This window comes from Rana temporaria, chromosome 3 (genome assembly GCF_905171775.1).
Source record: "Rana temporaria chromosome 3, aRanTem1.1, whole genome shotgun sequence".
Classification (NCBI taxonomy): Eukaryota; Metazoa; Chordata; class Amphibia; order Anura; family Ranidae; genus Rana; species Rana temporaria.
In genome coordinates, this window is record NC_053491.1 from 461,719,263 (window position 1) to 461,733,876 (window position 14,614).

Consider the following 14,614-nt stretch of genomic DNA (forward strand, 5'->3'; position numbering starts at 1 on the left):
ACATTGGTGTATCTATCGGCGGGGCGTAACATATCTCAGATATGTTACGTCGCCGTAAATTAGGGCACAAGTTCCGTATTCAGAAAGAACTTGCGCCCTAAGTTATGGCGGCGTAACGTATGTGGTCCGGCGTAAGCCCGCCTAATTCAAATGTGGATGATGTGGGCGTGTTTTATGTAAATTACATGTGACCCCACGTATTTGAAGTTTTTTACGAATGGCGCATGCGCCGTTCGTGAAAGAATCCCAGTGCGCATGCTCGAAATTACGCCGCAAATCGTAAATACTTTAGACGTGAACGTAACTTACGTACAGCCCTATTCGCGAACGACTTACGCAAACGACGTAAAATTTTCTAAATTCGACGCGGGAACGACGTCCATACTTAACATACGATACCCCTCATATAGCAGGGGTAACTTTACGCCAGAAAAAGCCGAACGTAAACGACGTAAAAAAATGCGACTGGCGGACGTACGTTTCTGAATCGGCGTATCTACCTAATTAGCATATTCCTTGCGTAAATCGACGGAAGCTCCACCTAGCGGCCAGCATAAATATGCAATTAAGATACGACGGCATAAGAGACTTACGCCAGTCGGATCTTAGCCTAATTTCGGCGTATCTTGCTTTCTGAATACAGAAAGAAGATACGCCGGCGCAGCTTTGAATTTACGCGGCGTATCAATAGATAAGCCGACGTAAATTATTTCTGAATCCGGGCCATAGTATTTAGGCAAGATAAGATGAGGAAGCCATAGCACTGAGTTAAGATAAAAGAGGAAACCATACCATGGGGTATCTGACCCACAAACTCTTCTCCCAACCAGACACATACTCAAGCAAATAAGCTGGTTACTGGAACAGTTGTCCAATTCTCATTCTTTCCAACCACCATCGCATGTCAAAGTCTAGCTTCACTATCCAAGCTTTGCAGGCCCCAAGACACGATACACATTAGATCTAATTAATGAGTTAGTTGCGCATGTGAAAAGAGTGCCAGCCGGGGACTCATTAGTGGGTAAATGAGAAAAGTGAGTGGAGTGGGCCTCCTACGACTGGTCAAAGTGGGTGCCTGCTCTCTTCCGATTGGCTGATCTTATTGTAAAGGGAATACACACCGCAGGTGGCAACTCAGGTCTATATAAGGGGAATCCTTAAGGACCCAGAAGATTATTGACACATGAGAGATTCCAACAGAGCTTATCACATCCCAGGCATGAGGAGGAATAAGATGGAGGGGGCAGCTCTGGAGACCCCAAGAAAGGTAAACTATTTTATAACTAGGATATATATATTTTTTTTGTAAAGATTTTTTGTCTTGTTACAAGATTAGTTCACCCAAAACTAATCTTAGAAATAGATACAGGTGGCTTAAACCACGTGAAAGTTTATTTTATCTCTCAGCTCTCTGCCAAAGACTGAAAACTCAATCAAGTGTTAACGTCAGCCTAAGGTTGCCACTTTTTCACACTTGTTTTTGGGGTGCAGAGCTAGTTTACCGACGTAAAAAGGTATTATACCAAACTTTTTAATAAAGAAAATATTTCACATATAACCAATTTGAACAGAAAGAAAAAATTGTGACAAATAGATTGATCTGATAGTCAAGGGAAGGTTTGAGAATGGATAGAGGAAGGATAGAGGAAGGATAGTCAGAGGAAAGATAGAGATTGGATGGAGGAAGGTTAGAGAATGGATAGAGGAAGGATAGTCAGAGGAAGGTTAGAGAATGGATAGAGGAAGGATAGTCAGAGGAAGGTTAGAGAATGGATAGAGGAAGGATAGTCAGAGGAAGGTTAGAGAATGGATAGAGGAAGGATAGTCAGAGGAAGGTTAGAGAATGAATAGAGGAAGGATAGTCAGAGGAAGGTTAGAGAATGGATAGAGGAAGGATAGTCAGAGAAAGGTTAGAGAAAGGATAGAGAAAGGATAGAGAAAGGATAGAGAAAGGATAGAGAAAGGATAGAGAAAGGATAGAGAAAGGATAGAGGAAGGATAGAGGAAGGATAGAGGAAGGATAGAGGAAGGATAGAGAAAGGATAGAGGAAGGATAGTCAGAGTAATGATAGAGATTGGATAGAGAAAGGATAGGGAAAGGATATAGGAAGGATAGAGGAAGGATAGAGAAAGGAGAGAAAGGATAGTCAGATGAAGGATAGAGGAAGGACAGTCAGAGAACAGATAGAGAAAGGATAGTCAGAGAATTGATAGAGAAAGGATAGTCAGAAAATGGATAGATAGATAGATAGATAGATAGATAGATAGATAGATGCTACACCTGCCCAAACTGTAATGCCACGTACACACAACCGGGTTCTAAAAAATGACGTTTTTTTATGTCATTAAAAACGATTGTGTGTGGGCTTCAGAGCATTTTTCACGATCTAAAAAAATGGGCATTAAAAATTTCGAACATGCTCCATTTTTTCACAACGTTTTTAACGTTGTCATTTTTAAGGTTGTAAAAAATGGTCGTGTGTGGGCTTTAACGACGTGAAAAAAGACGGGGAGCGCTAGTTCTGGTAAAACTATCGTTCGTAATGGAGTAAGCACATTCATCACGTTGTAACAGACTGAAAAGCGCGAATCATCTTTTACTAACACAAAATCAGCAAAATCAGCCCCAAGGGTGGCGCCATCGCATGGAACTTCCCCTTTATAGTGCCGTCGTATGTGTTGTACGTCACCGCGCTTTGCTAGAGCATTTTTTTTTCACGATCGTATGTAGGCAATGCCGTTTTAATGATCGGGTTGAAAAAAACATTGTTTTTTCTAGACCCCTAAAAACGTCATTTTTTTAGAACCCGAAAAACGGTCGTGTGTACGCGGCATAACACTTCTAAAATGATTTCCATGTTTTTTAATTTCTATGCCCAATTATGAAAATTCCTCCCTGTGATACTGGTGTCTTTTGGTTTAACTTGCATGGTCAGCTCATTTGATTCCATCTACCTGAACCGTAACCAAATGCATCCGATGTCTGAAACGCATCCAATGTCTGAAACGCATCCAATGTCTGAAACGCATCCAATCTGTTAGGAATGCAAGAAATAGAATTACGGTAGAAAGAATTAGTGATAAAAACTATATTCTGCTAATAATAAATATTATTTGTGCAACTACAGTTTTCAAAGACTGTGGTAGCTCTTAGAAAATGAATTTAATATTTTACCAGTCGCACCAAAATCCTTTTTACATTCCCTAAATTGCTGAGCAGTACTGCCCCTAGTGACTGTAGAAGAAAATGTTTTTTTTGTGGCTGGTTGGATATTTTTACAGAAGAATTTTTTTTTTGGTGACTGTGCGCGTGGGAATAATATATAACATGGGAGCCCGTATCCAAGGAAAGAGCACTTGGATATACAGGAGAAACAAAAGTGTATTTGCCTCGTCCCTGTATTTCTCGACAGGCTTTTGAAATTTCTGTATTTTTTTTTAAAGTTAAAATTTTCCTGTCAAGATGGAATTATTAATGTGAAATGGTATTCTATGTCTACAGATCTCTGAAGTTTAATTTTATATATACATCTTTGGGAGTTCAAATTTTAGCCAGCGACTGTATCTGATTGGATGCAGCCACTGTTAAGTCAATAATTTTCCACCTGGCATCTTTAATTTTTCAATCAAAGGAGGATGCCATAAGAACCACCTATTAACCAAACTTCAGCTAGTTCATCAGAAGCCAACCAAAATGCACTCAGCATCAGTTTTGCCAACCGTCCGTATTTTTACGGCCAGTTCGTAAAAACGGGCACTTTTTTCCCCCGTTCGTAAATGTGCGTGGTTGCGGGAATGTGCCAGTAAAAATAGCCGAGATCGGTTCGGCTTGGAACTGCGCATAGAGATTGGAGACAGGGGTTGATGGTGGCACCAAAGAGGGGGAGGAAGGCAGGGGGTGATTGGAGGCAGGGGGTGTTGGTGGCACCGCAGAGGGGAATGGAGGCAGGGGACAATGGAAGCAGGGGGTGATTGGAGGCAGGGGGCCTGGGGGAGATTGGAGGCAGGGGGAGATTGGAGGCAGAGGGATATTGTGGCACTGCAGAGGGGGTGAAGGCAGGGGGTGTTGGTGGCAGAGGGGGGTGAAGGCAAGGGGTGATGTGACTAAATAATTTGCCCTTATATCGAAAATAACAAAAATGTTTTTTTACCTTAATAGCTACCTTAAATCACATTGCTATTTGCCTAGCGTACTTGTTTGTAGCCTAAATACTGAAATTTGCACCTAAAAATGTAATTTAGTAACTTTTGTGAAATGCCAGTAAAAACGTGGCTGCGCCAGTAAATTTCGGGTGTCGTGCCAGTAAATTTCAATCTGGTAGATTTCGGGTGTGTATGTCTAGCATATGTCCGGTATCGGCCAGTTCAATACAAACCATCGGTCATTCAGCCAGTGTGCTGGGTTGAATGGAAAAAAAACTGCCTGTGTATACCAGGCTTTGGGCTATTTTAGCCAAATGTTGTTTGACCATTTTTTCAGGCTATTCTTGGTCCATTGTTCTTATGCCCGTACAGACGGTTGGAATTTACGACAAGAAAAGTCTGATGTGAGCTCTTGGTTGTAAATTCCGACCGTGTGTTTGCTCTATCGGACCTTTCCTGTCGTAATTTCCGCCAACAAAAATTGAGTGTTGGTTCCAAAATTCCAATCAGAAATTCCAATCGTCTGTAGCAATTCCAACGCGCAAAATTCTGACGGAAACAATTTGACGCATGCTCAGAAACATTGATTGAACTTAATTTTCTCAGCTCGTCGTAGTGTTGTACGTCACCACGTTCTTGACGGTCGAAAGTTCAGAGAACTTGTGTGACCGTGTGTATGCAAGCCAAGCTTGAGCGGAATTCTGTCGGAAAAAACACCCACGGTTTTAGGCTAGATTGAACATTCTTAGGGAATATTTCATTCACATTGTAAAAGACAACTTGAATTTCAGAAAATCATATCTCTTTTTTTTTATAAATAGACCTCCTGGAGTTAGTGTTAGTGTCTTATGTAATGTTTTAGAATGTTTTCTGTAAGTCTTCAGAAAAATGCAAGTGGTTGACGGACTAAGTAAGTGAAATATCTCTCTCTGGTCTCTGGTATGTCTTGCGTCATAAATGTGGAAAGTATTCAAGACATATAAGAGACTGGTGAGTTTTTGGCTGAGCTAAACTTTACTTTATTACAGTTATGAAAACTAGGTTAATTATAAATGCATCTAGTTCTTTGGACAATGAGGCCAAGTGGACAATTTGACCCTCATTTATCAAGCCGCAATGACAGTGAAGGTACACTAAACAGCATGCAAATGTGGCCTCTCAATCAATGTAGTGCAATCGCCCCTTGATAAGTCATGCTCCTTGGTCAATCATGGTCATTGAATTTGTCTACTTATTCCATTCCAGCTTTTGAAGCCCCAGGTGGAAAAGAAAAGGAGAGAAAGAATTAATACCAGCCTGGAGAAGCTAAGGATTTTCTTATCTCAAGCGATGAAGATTGAGGTGAGATTTTAATGAATAAGCTATTACTGATATCAACACATTACAATTTTTTTTAAAACTGGGGTAAATTTTAAACCAGATATATCGCTTTAGAATTATTAGGTGTTGATATCTCTGATAATACAGATTATCTTACAGCGAAGATTTTAAAAGTTTATTTAGAAGGGAATGCTTACAAATAAAAATAATAGTAAAGATTAGAAATTAAGTAGATCTCAGTGTTTTTATTTTCTTTTTTGTTGTTTATGTTCTACTTCAGGGAGATGAAATCTCTTTAACCTCCCTGGCGGTATGATTATTTCAGAAAAAAGGTGCTAAAAGCGGGCCCATTATTTGCAAGGAAATTTGGCGTTTTATACTGTAGGCCTGTAATTCTTAGGAATAACTCACTTAAATCTGACCAAACAAGAGTCTAGTAGGCATCCCGGGTATGAATTTTTTTTAAAAACAAAATTATAAATTATAATATAATAAATAATTATAAATAATTATAACAAATAATAATATAATTATAATAAAAATTATTCAATAATGTAATCAACTCAAAATCACTGAAATTTGCTCAGTTGCAGAATTGTCGCTGTCATTACTTTTATTTTTTTATGACGAATTTCCCGACAAATCGCTATCGCTCAATTCTGCAAGTGATTATAATTTATTATCGCTGTTTTCTAGCTGCTCTAAAACCATTTTTAACATAAAGGGACACTTTTGGTTGCTATGGACAATCTACAGTTTGCAGGCAGAAAGAACAGTTTTTATTATATAAAAGTACATGTAGGACACTGGGCAGACCACTAGGGACAAGGGGGATGTGTATTTTTTACATACAGTACTGTAATCTATAAGATTACAGTATACTGTATGTATTGTGTTTGTTTACCTTTTTGAATTTGGCGCCGTTCTCCGCCCCCGTGCGTCGTAACGTCGCAGGGAACAGAGATTGGCGGCACACAGAGGCACTGTGTGAATCGAGCGAGGACCCGCTCGCTCACACAGAACAGTGGCATCGCTGGATCCAGGGACAAGGTAAGTAAACCAAGCTTGTGGATTCAGCGAGGCGAGCCCGAGTCTGACTCAGGGTTACCGATCGTAGCCCAAAAATCTCACCCCGATTCAGACTCAGGAATACCGCCAGGGGGGTTAAATGAAGGGGCTACCCTCTTATAGGCAAATGTCAGGTGTTCCCATTAAAAGAATGTCCCTATATTCCTGTCTTGGTAATAACTGTAGAATGTTGGCTCTCCCATCTCATCCCATCACAAAAACAGAGAGTTTGAATCTCCCTAGCAGTGACAAATATAGCAAAATAGACCTAACAAGGGTTCTAATTCTTCCTCACTCTATCCCAAAGCTATATCCTGGCCTAGGCCCACAAGACCCAGGCCTAGGTCAGCACTTTGCAGCGGGGCAGCACGGAAAGAGTCCCCACTGGCTTGCGCTACACTGTTAGTGTAACGCAAGCTGCTTCTAATTTTGACTGTCCTATCGTGCAGGACCCCAAACCTTCCTCCTTGTGCTATATGTTTTCTGCTGCAAACGGTAATATCTTCTTAAGCCCTATACACACGATCGTTTTTTTCCGATGAAAACAGACCGATGGACTGTTTTCACTGGACCAACCGATCGTGTGTGGGCCCCATCGGTTTGTTTTCCATTGGTGAAAAAAAATATTTATTATTAAAAACTTTTAAACGATACTGCACTATTGGAGCTTTTTACCTCCCTGGTGTCTTTTTTTCTAATTCATTTACCCTATCACACAGCGCAGCACTACTTATTTACCTTAACATTTTTTGGGTTTGATACACCTTCAGTGTTGTAGCAGTATTCCCTTTCTATCTTTCTCCTCCCCTCCCCCCCTTCCCCTCCCTCACCTTCTCTTTGGTAGCGCGGTAATATTCTATTCCCTAAAAAATAGAACATGTTTTAAATTTTTCCTATGGATAAAAAAACGATAGAAGAATCTGATCGTCTGTATGGAACTCCTTCGGTCAAAAATCCATGCATGCTCAGAATCAAGTCGACGCATGCTTGGAAGCATTGGTGCAGATTCACGTAGAAATCTGTTACGCTGCGACGGCGTAACGTATCCCATTTACGTTACACCGCCGCAGGTTTACAGCGTAAGTACCTGATTAACAAAGCACTTACCTGTAAACTTGCGGCGGCGTAGCGTAAATCCGCTCGGCGCAAGCCCGCCTAATTCAAATGGGCCGGGCACCATTTAAATTAGGCGCGTTCCCGCGCCGAACGTACTGCGCATGCTCCGTCCCTAACATTTCCCGACGTGCATTGCGCTAAATGACGTTGCAAGGATGTCATTGGTTTCGACGTTAAGCGCCATTCACGGATGACTTACGTAAACGACGTGAAATTTTAAATTTTGACGCGGGAACGACGGCCATACTTAACATTGGCTAGGCCACATGGAGGGCACCCTTAATTTTACGCCGCGTATCTCTATGGAAACAACGTAAATTTAGAGCGACGGGCAAAGTGGACGTTCGTGAATCGGCGTAACTAGTCATTTGCATATTCTACGCCGACCACAATGGAATCGCCACCTAGCGGCCGGCCTAGAATTGCATCCTAAGATCCGACGGTGTAAGTCAATTACACCAGTCGGATCTCAGGGCTATCTATGCGTAACTGATTCTATGAATCAGACGCATAGATACGACAATCGTATCTCAGAGATACGACGGCGTATCAGGAGATACGCCGTCGTATCTCTTTTGTGAATTTGGCCCATTGAACTTAATTTTTTTCGGCACGTCGTTGTGTTTTACGTCACTGCGTTTGGGCACGGTCAGATTTTTGACTGATGGTGTGTAGGCAAGACTGATGAAAGTCAGCTTCATCGGACATCGATGAAAAAATCCATCAGATTAGATTCCATCAGATATCCGATCATGTGTATGAGGCTTTAGTCCTCTCCATAAAATTATCCGAAATTCGTGCTTAAAATAGAACTATAGACAACACTTTTTTTTTATTTTGGATAGAGTAAGGGAGGGTTATAGCCCCTGTCAGTTTATTTTTTACCATTCCCGTCCCATTGCAGAGATTTCCCTTCACTTCCTGCACCATAGCCAAACAGGAAATAAGAGGAAATCTATGCAATTTAAGGGAATCCAATGCCCCACCCCCAGGCCCAAGAACTAGTGTCCCCACTCAAAAAATTGAGGGTGGATCTAAAACAGACAGGGGTGTGGCCATGACAGGAAGGATATTTAAATTAGGGGGTGCATGAGTTTAGTCAGGCCTAGGACAGCACAAAACCTAAATACACCACTGCTCTATCCAAAACATTTAAAAAGTTTAGATAATTGTATAAATTATACAAATTTGAATAACTGTTTCCTTGTAATTGTCAAACCATATATCCTTTTTTTTATGGCAGAAATTACAGAATCCAAAGATTGAGAAAGCAGAGATCTTGGAATATACCGTTCAGTTTCTCCAGTCCACGATGAAGCCCTCTGAGATGCCTCAAGATAACTTCAGTCAGGAATACCAATCTGGCTTCCAGCATTGCCTTCAAACTAGCTTGCACTTAATAAACTCCAGCCAGCAACTGTCTTGTGTAAGCAAGGACTTCCTCTTCCAACAGTTATCGCTAAACCACCCTGAGGTGTCTTCATCACTGGACCACCAATATCTCACACTCCACAAGGTATCGTCTACATTTAGTCAAAAGACATCTCCACAACGTGACTACTCATTAAAATCCCCGGGGGACCATAAAAATAACCTAGTTATTGCTCAAAGCGGACTTTCTTCTGATCAAAAGTGGAGCTCTTGGAGACCATGGGCCTAATAGAACTATTAAGTGGACCTTACTGGGATACATACTCAAATGCCGCGTAATCAAGATCGGACATTCCGACAACAAAACCGTGGCTTTTTTTCCTACGGATGTTGGCTCAAACTTGTCTTGTATACACACGGTCACACAAATGTTGTCGGAAATTCCGGTCGCCAAGAACGTGGTCACGTACAACACGTACGACGGCACTATAAAGGGGAAGTTCAATACCAAGTGCGCCACCCTTTGGGCTCCTAATCTCATGTTAATAGAAGTTTGGTGAGAGACGATTCGCGCTTTTCAGCCTTGTGCTCTTCAGTTCATTACAGAGTGACGAATGTGCTATCTTCATTATAAATTCTAGTTTTACCAAATTTCCATCTCATACTTGTTTCAGAGCATGCGTGGAATATTGTGCGTCGGAATTGTGTACGCTCAGAATTAACAAGAATGGATTTTGTTGTCGGAAAATTTGAGAACCGGCTCTCAAATTTTTGTTGTCGGAAATTCCGACAGAAAATGTCCGATGGAGCATACACACTGTCGGAATTTCCGACAACAAGCTCCCATTGAACATTTGTTGTCGGAAATTCCGATCGTGTGTACGCAGCATTACAAATTAAGATGCTGTGATTTTGCTCCTCATATGGGCCTTTCTTTGTGATTCTTGAAAAAATATGCTGCTGTTTTTTGGTTTTCAGAGTAATTTTTCAGAGAAGTTTCTTGTTTCAACGTCATTAGTATCTCAAGACAAAATATGATTTAACCAACTAACTGCCACATCTTTGTACTGGAAGCCACTCTTCGCATGGCCATTGTTGCCAGTTGACAGACGCTTTAAATGGTGATTAGCTTGATTCAAAATTTGTAAAAATGCGCTACGATGTATTAATTCCAGAATCTGGCAATCATGGATCATCATCATCCTATCCTAGACTATAAACTTGTACAGTAAAACCTTGGTTTGAGAGTAACCTGGTTTGAGAGTGTTTTGCAAGATAAGCAACATTTTTAAATACATTTTGACTTGATATACAAGCGATGTCAAAACTGAGTATAAAAGAGAAGAGAGGCAACTCTAAGTGTAGCAATATGGTTACATTCACATAGACTGTCCTCCGCACCGCCATCAATGTCATACCTTCCACAAGCAGTTCAAGCCTCGCTTTCAGATCGTTCTACTGCAGGGTAGTCTTCCCGGTCACGATTGCAGACTGACAGCAGTGAGAGCCGGCGGTGCAGAGGATGTTCTATGTGGATCGCTTTTCCCCCCGGGTTCCTGCATACTTAGATGTGCCTATTTTAATCATCAACCATGTGAGTTGCTAAATGTTGTACCTTCATTAAATGTAACCGTATTGCTACACTTAGAGGCGCTTAATCCCTTTGTGGAGGCTTCCATTTATGGATGGACATTTTATGGTTACACAACCCATCACATTGCTATAATCTTTTTATATGGACTATAAACTGAATGACTTATGAATAAATGGTTGTGGAACGAATCATTTGAGTTTCCATTATTTCTTATGGGAAAATTTGCTTTGATATACAAGTGCTTTGGATTCCAAGCATGCTTCCGGAACGAATTATGCTCGCAATCCAAAGTTTTACTGTATATTGCCAGGCTTTTACAATGTCTACATGTAAAGTATAAAATAATTGAATTAACTATATTTATAACAAAATGTTCATTAATCAATAAAAAATAATGTTAAAGCCTAACTTCAGACTAATTTTTTTTCATAGCGCTCCTCTCTAAAAAAAACAAAATGTGGCTATAATAACCACCTTCATTCTGGAGCTGTCTCAGACAGTACTTCTTGTCCACCACTAGATGTCCTCAGTCCTCCATGTTGAATGATGGTTATAATCATTCAACCTGGAAAACTGGCCTTTGGGGAACATCGGCACTGAGGTTTACACCGGCGTATCAATAGATACGCCGTTGTAACTCTGAATCTGCGCCATCGTAAATTAAAGTGTATTCTCAAATTGAGATACACTTAAATCTAGCTAAGATACGACTGCGGGCGCCGTCGTATCTTAGCTGTCTATTTAGGCTGGCCGCTAGGGGCGTGTACGCTGATTTACGCCTAGAATGCGTAAATCAGCGAGATACGCCTATTCACGAACGTACGCTTGCCCATCGCAGTAAAGATAAGGCGTTTTCAGGAGTAAAGTTAGTCCAACAAAAAGCTGGCCCAGCCAATGTTAAGTATGGACGTCGGTCCCGCGTCAAATTTTTTAAATTTTTTACGTCGTTTGCGTAAGTCGTCCGTGAATGGGGCTGGGCGAAACCAATGAGTCTTTACGGCGAAATTTGGAGCATGCGCACTGGGATACGTCCACGGACGGCGCATGCGCCGTTCGATAAAAACGTCATTTCCGTGGGGTCATGCTTTATTTACATAAAACACGCCCACCTCTTTACAATTTGAATTGGGCGCGCTTACGCCGGCACATTTACGCTACGCTGCCGTAACTTAGGATGCAAGTGCTTTGTGAATAAACCACTTGCCTCTCTAACTTACGGCGGCGTAGCGTATATGAGATACGCTACGCCTGCCTAACGTTAGGCACAGGTACGTGAATCTAGCTAATAGTGTATTGATGCAGAGAAGCAACATGGCTCACAAGGGCCTCATGGTTCGGAGGTAGCACCTCTGACTCCAGATCAGAAGGTTGTATTCTCGAATAGCATCGGCATCAGTTGTCATTTTCATAGTAAAATATTTTGTTATTTAACTGCTTCCCGCCCCGCCGTATGGTGAAATGATGGATAGCACTCTCATTCTGGTTGAATGTCATATAATTGGACACCGATCCGATGAGCCCAACACCGATCCAGGTAAAGAGCCTATGATGTAGGCTCTTTACAATGTGATCAGTTGTACCTCAATGTAACTACCTTGTATCGAGACCTTTTTCTATAATAAAAACCATTTGTAAACAAGAAAAACAATGTGATCAGCTGTGTCCAATCACAGCTGATCCCAGTGTAAACAGGAAATACCGGTTATCAGCATTCCTATCCTCTCGCTGACAGCGTGTGAGGAGAGGAGAGCTGGTAAGCAGCATTCCACAGCGAGGACATCTGCACTAACAATCAGGACACTGGTCATTGATGTTCTTCTTATGAGTGAAGCCCCAACAGTGCCCACCAGTGCTGCCAATTGATGCCCACCAGTGATGCCTTTCAGTGACCATTAGTTATGCCCATCAGTATCCATCAGTGCCACCTATCAGTGCCCATCAGTGCTTATCATTGCCACTTATCTGTGCTGCCTATCATTGTTCATAAGTGCTCCCTATCAGTGCCCATCAGTTCCAGCTAATCAGTGTCACCTATCAACGCCCATCAGTGCTGCATATCAGTGCCACCTCATCAGTGCAGCCTCATCAGGGCACATCAGTGAAGGAGAAAAAATACTTATTTACAACATTTTATAACAGAAACTAAGAAAAACATTTTTTTTTAAATGTTTGTTTGTTTAGCAAAAAAATAAATAAAAAAAAACAGTGGTTATATAAAAAATGTCTGGCTGAAAATTACCTTAACATGTTAAAATTTAAAAAAGGAATTTTCAATTTTTATATAAAAAAAATGTCCGTCTGAAAATAACTTTAACATGTTAAATTTATTTAAAAAGTAATTTTCAATTGTTATATATATATATATAAAAAAATGTCTGGCTGAAAATAACTTTAAAATGTTAAATTCATTTTTAAAAGTCATTTTCAATTTTTATAAAGCCGTTTTGTCCTTCCCCTCCTCATCATCATTCTAATAAAACGTTTAAATAACCTTTTCACTTCCATTACCTTATCTTAGACAAAATGATTTCATCACTGGGTCTCGGTGCTTCACTATGCAACACAAGCAGATCATGTCTGGTGCCATGCCATAAGTTAGAGACTACACGTGGCAAAGCCAACTCACATTGTGTGAGCGTGATCAATCTTTGTCACTATTAGGAAGCAATCATGTGCAACCAACAGTGGCGTAAGAATATGTAGACACGAAGTGGCTGAAATAGGTTGCAGGAGATCAGCAGTGTTGCAATGGGAAAAATTAAAAAAGTGAGAAACAAGTACAAGCAATTTCTATTTATGATACATGGTGCTTAAAGCGGATGTGCCATGAAAAAAAAATATTAAAAGCCAGCAGCTACAAATACTGCAGCTGCTGACTTTTAATATTAGGACACTTACCTGTCCTGGAGTCCAGCGCCGTCCGCAGCAGAGGACGAGCGACCGTTCGTCACTCTGTTGCTCCCTCCTCCATCCTTGGTGAGGGAACCAGGAAGTGAAGCGCTCCGGCTTCACTACCTGGTTCCCTACGGTGCATGCGCAAGTCGCGCTGTGCCGCTGATTGGCTCCCGCTGTGCTCTGGAAGCCGAGGGTTCCCAGAGCACAACGGGGGGAGGACGGGAGCTGACGTTCTGCCCGCAGTCTGCCCGAGACTGTGTGGCCGGAAGTGGGTGCAAATACCTATCTTTAGACAGGTATCTTCACCCCCCTCCCCCCTGAAAGGTGTCAAATGTGACACCGGAGGGGGGGAGGGTTCCGATCAGCGGGACTCCACTTTAGGGTGGAGCTCCGCTTTAAGCAAACTAAATGTCATGCAGAATGCACAAGGGGGAGGGGTAACACACCCTGGGGACTTTTAAGCGGTGCTGTAAATACAATAATACAAATAATGTAAAAAAGTAGAAAAATTACATTGAATGAGAAGACCGGGAGGGGGCCGCTGTAAAAGCGCTAAAGAAGAAAGCGCCCCCCCCCCGGCGGAAGAGAACCAGACGGCGGTGAAGACCTGCACATCCCCCCCGCAGAAGACATCGAAGAAGCAGCCCCCCCTCGTAAAAGAGTTAAAGAAGAGAGGGGGGCCCCCCGGAGCTGACTAATAAATTACTTTAATAACCCTGTGTCGTGTTTTATTTTACATATTTTTTTTCCGCCAGGTGAATGGGTAGGGGTATGATGTACTCATTCACCTAGGGTGGGGGGCCGGCATCTGGGGGCCCCCCTTATTAAAGGGGGCTCCCGGATTCCGATAAGCTCCCCTCCCGCAGACCCCGACAACCAACGGGAGGCCCTGTCCTCATCAACATGGGGACAGGTGCTTTGGGGTGGGGGGGCCACAGGGCGCCCCCCTGCCCCAAAGCACCGACCCCCCCATATTGAGGGCATGCGGCCTGGCACGGTTAAGGAGGGGGGGCGCTCGCCCGTCCCCACCCCTTTCCTGACTGGCCGGGCTGCTGCTCGGATACGGGTCTCGTATGGATTTTGGGGGACCCCCCCACGCCGTTTTTT

The 14,614-nt window shown here is 42.1% G+C and overlaps 1 protein-coding gene across 1 annotated transcript; it reads left to right on the forward strand.

Moving 5' to 3' along the window:
• Window positions 1-5,307: 5,307 nt before the first annotated feature.
• On the forward strand, window positions 5,308-9,436 carry LOC120930951 (transcription factor HES-7.1-like). The gene is made up of 2 exons (XM_040342084.1): window positions 5,308-5,484; window positions 8,891-9,436. Exons 1-2 carry the CDS (start codon window positions 5,473-5,475, stop codon window positions 9,305-9,307), a joined length of 429 nt encoding a protein of 142 aa, XP_040198018.1. The 5' UTR covers window positions 5,308-5,472; the 3' UTR covers window positions 9,308-9,436.
• Window positions 9,437-14,614: the final 5,178 nt, after the last annotated feature.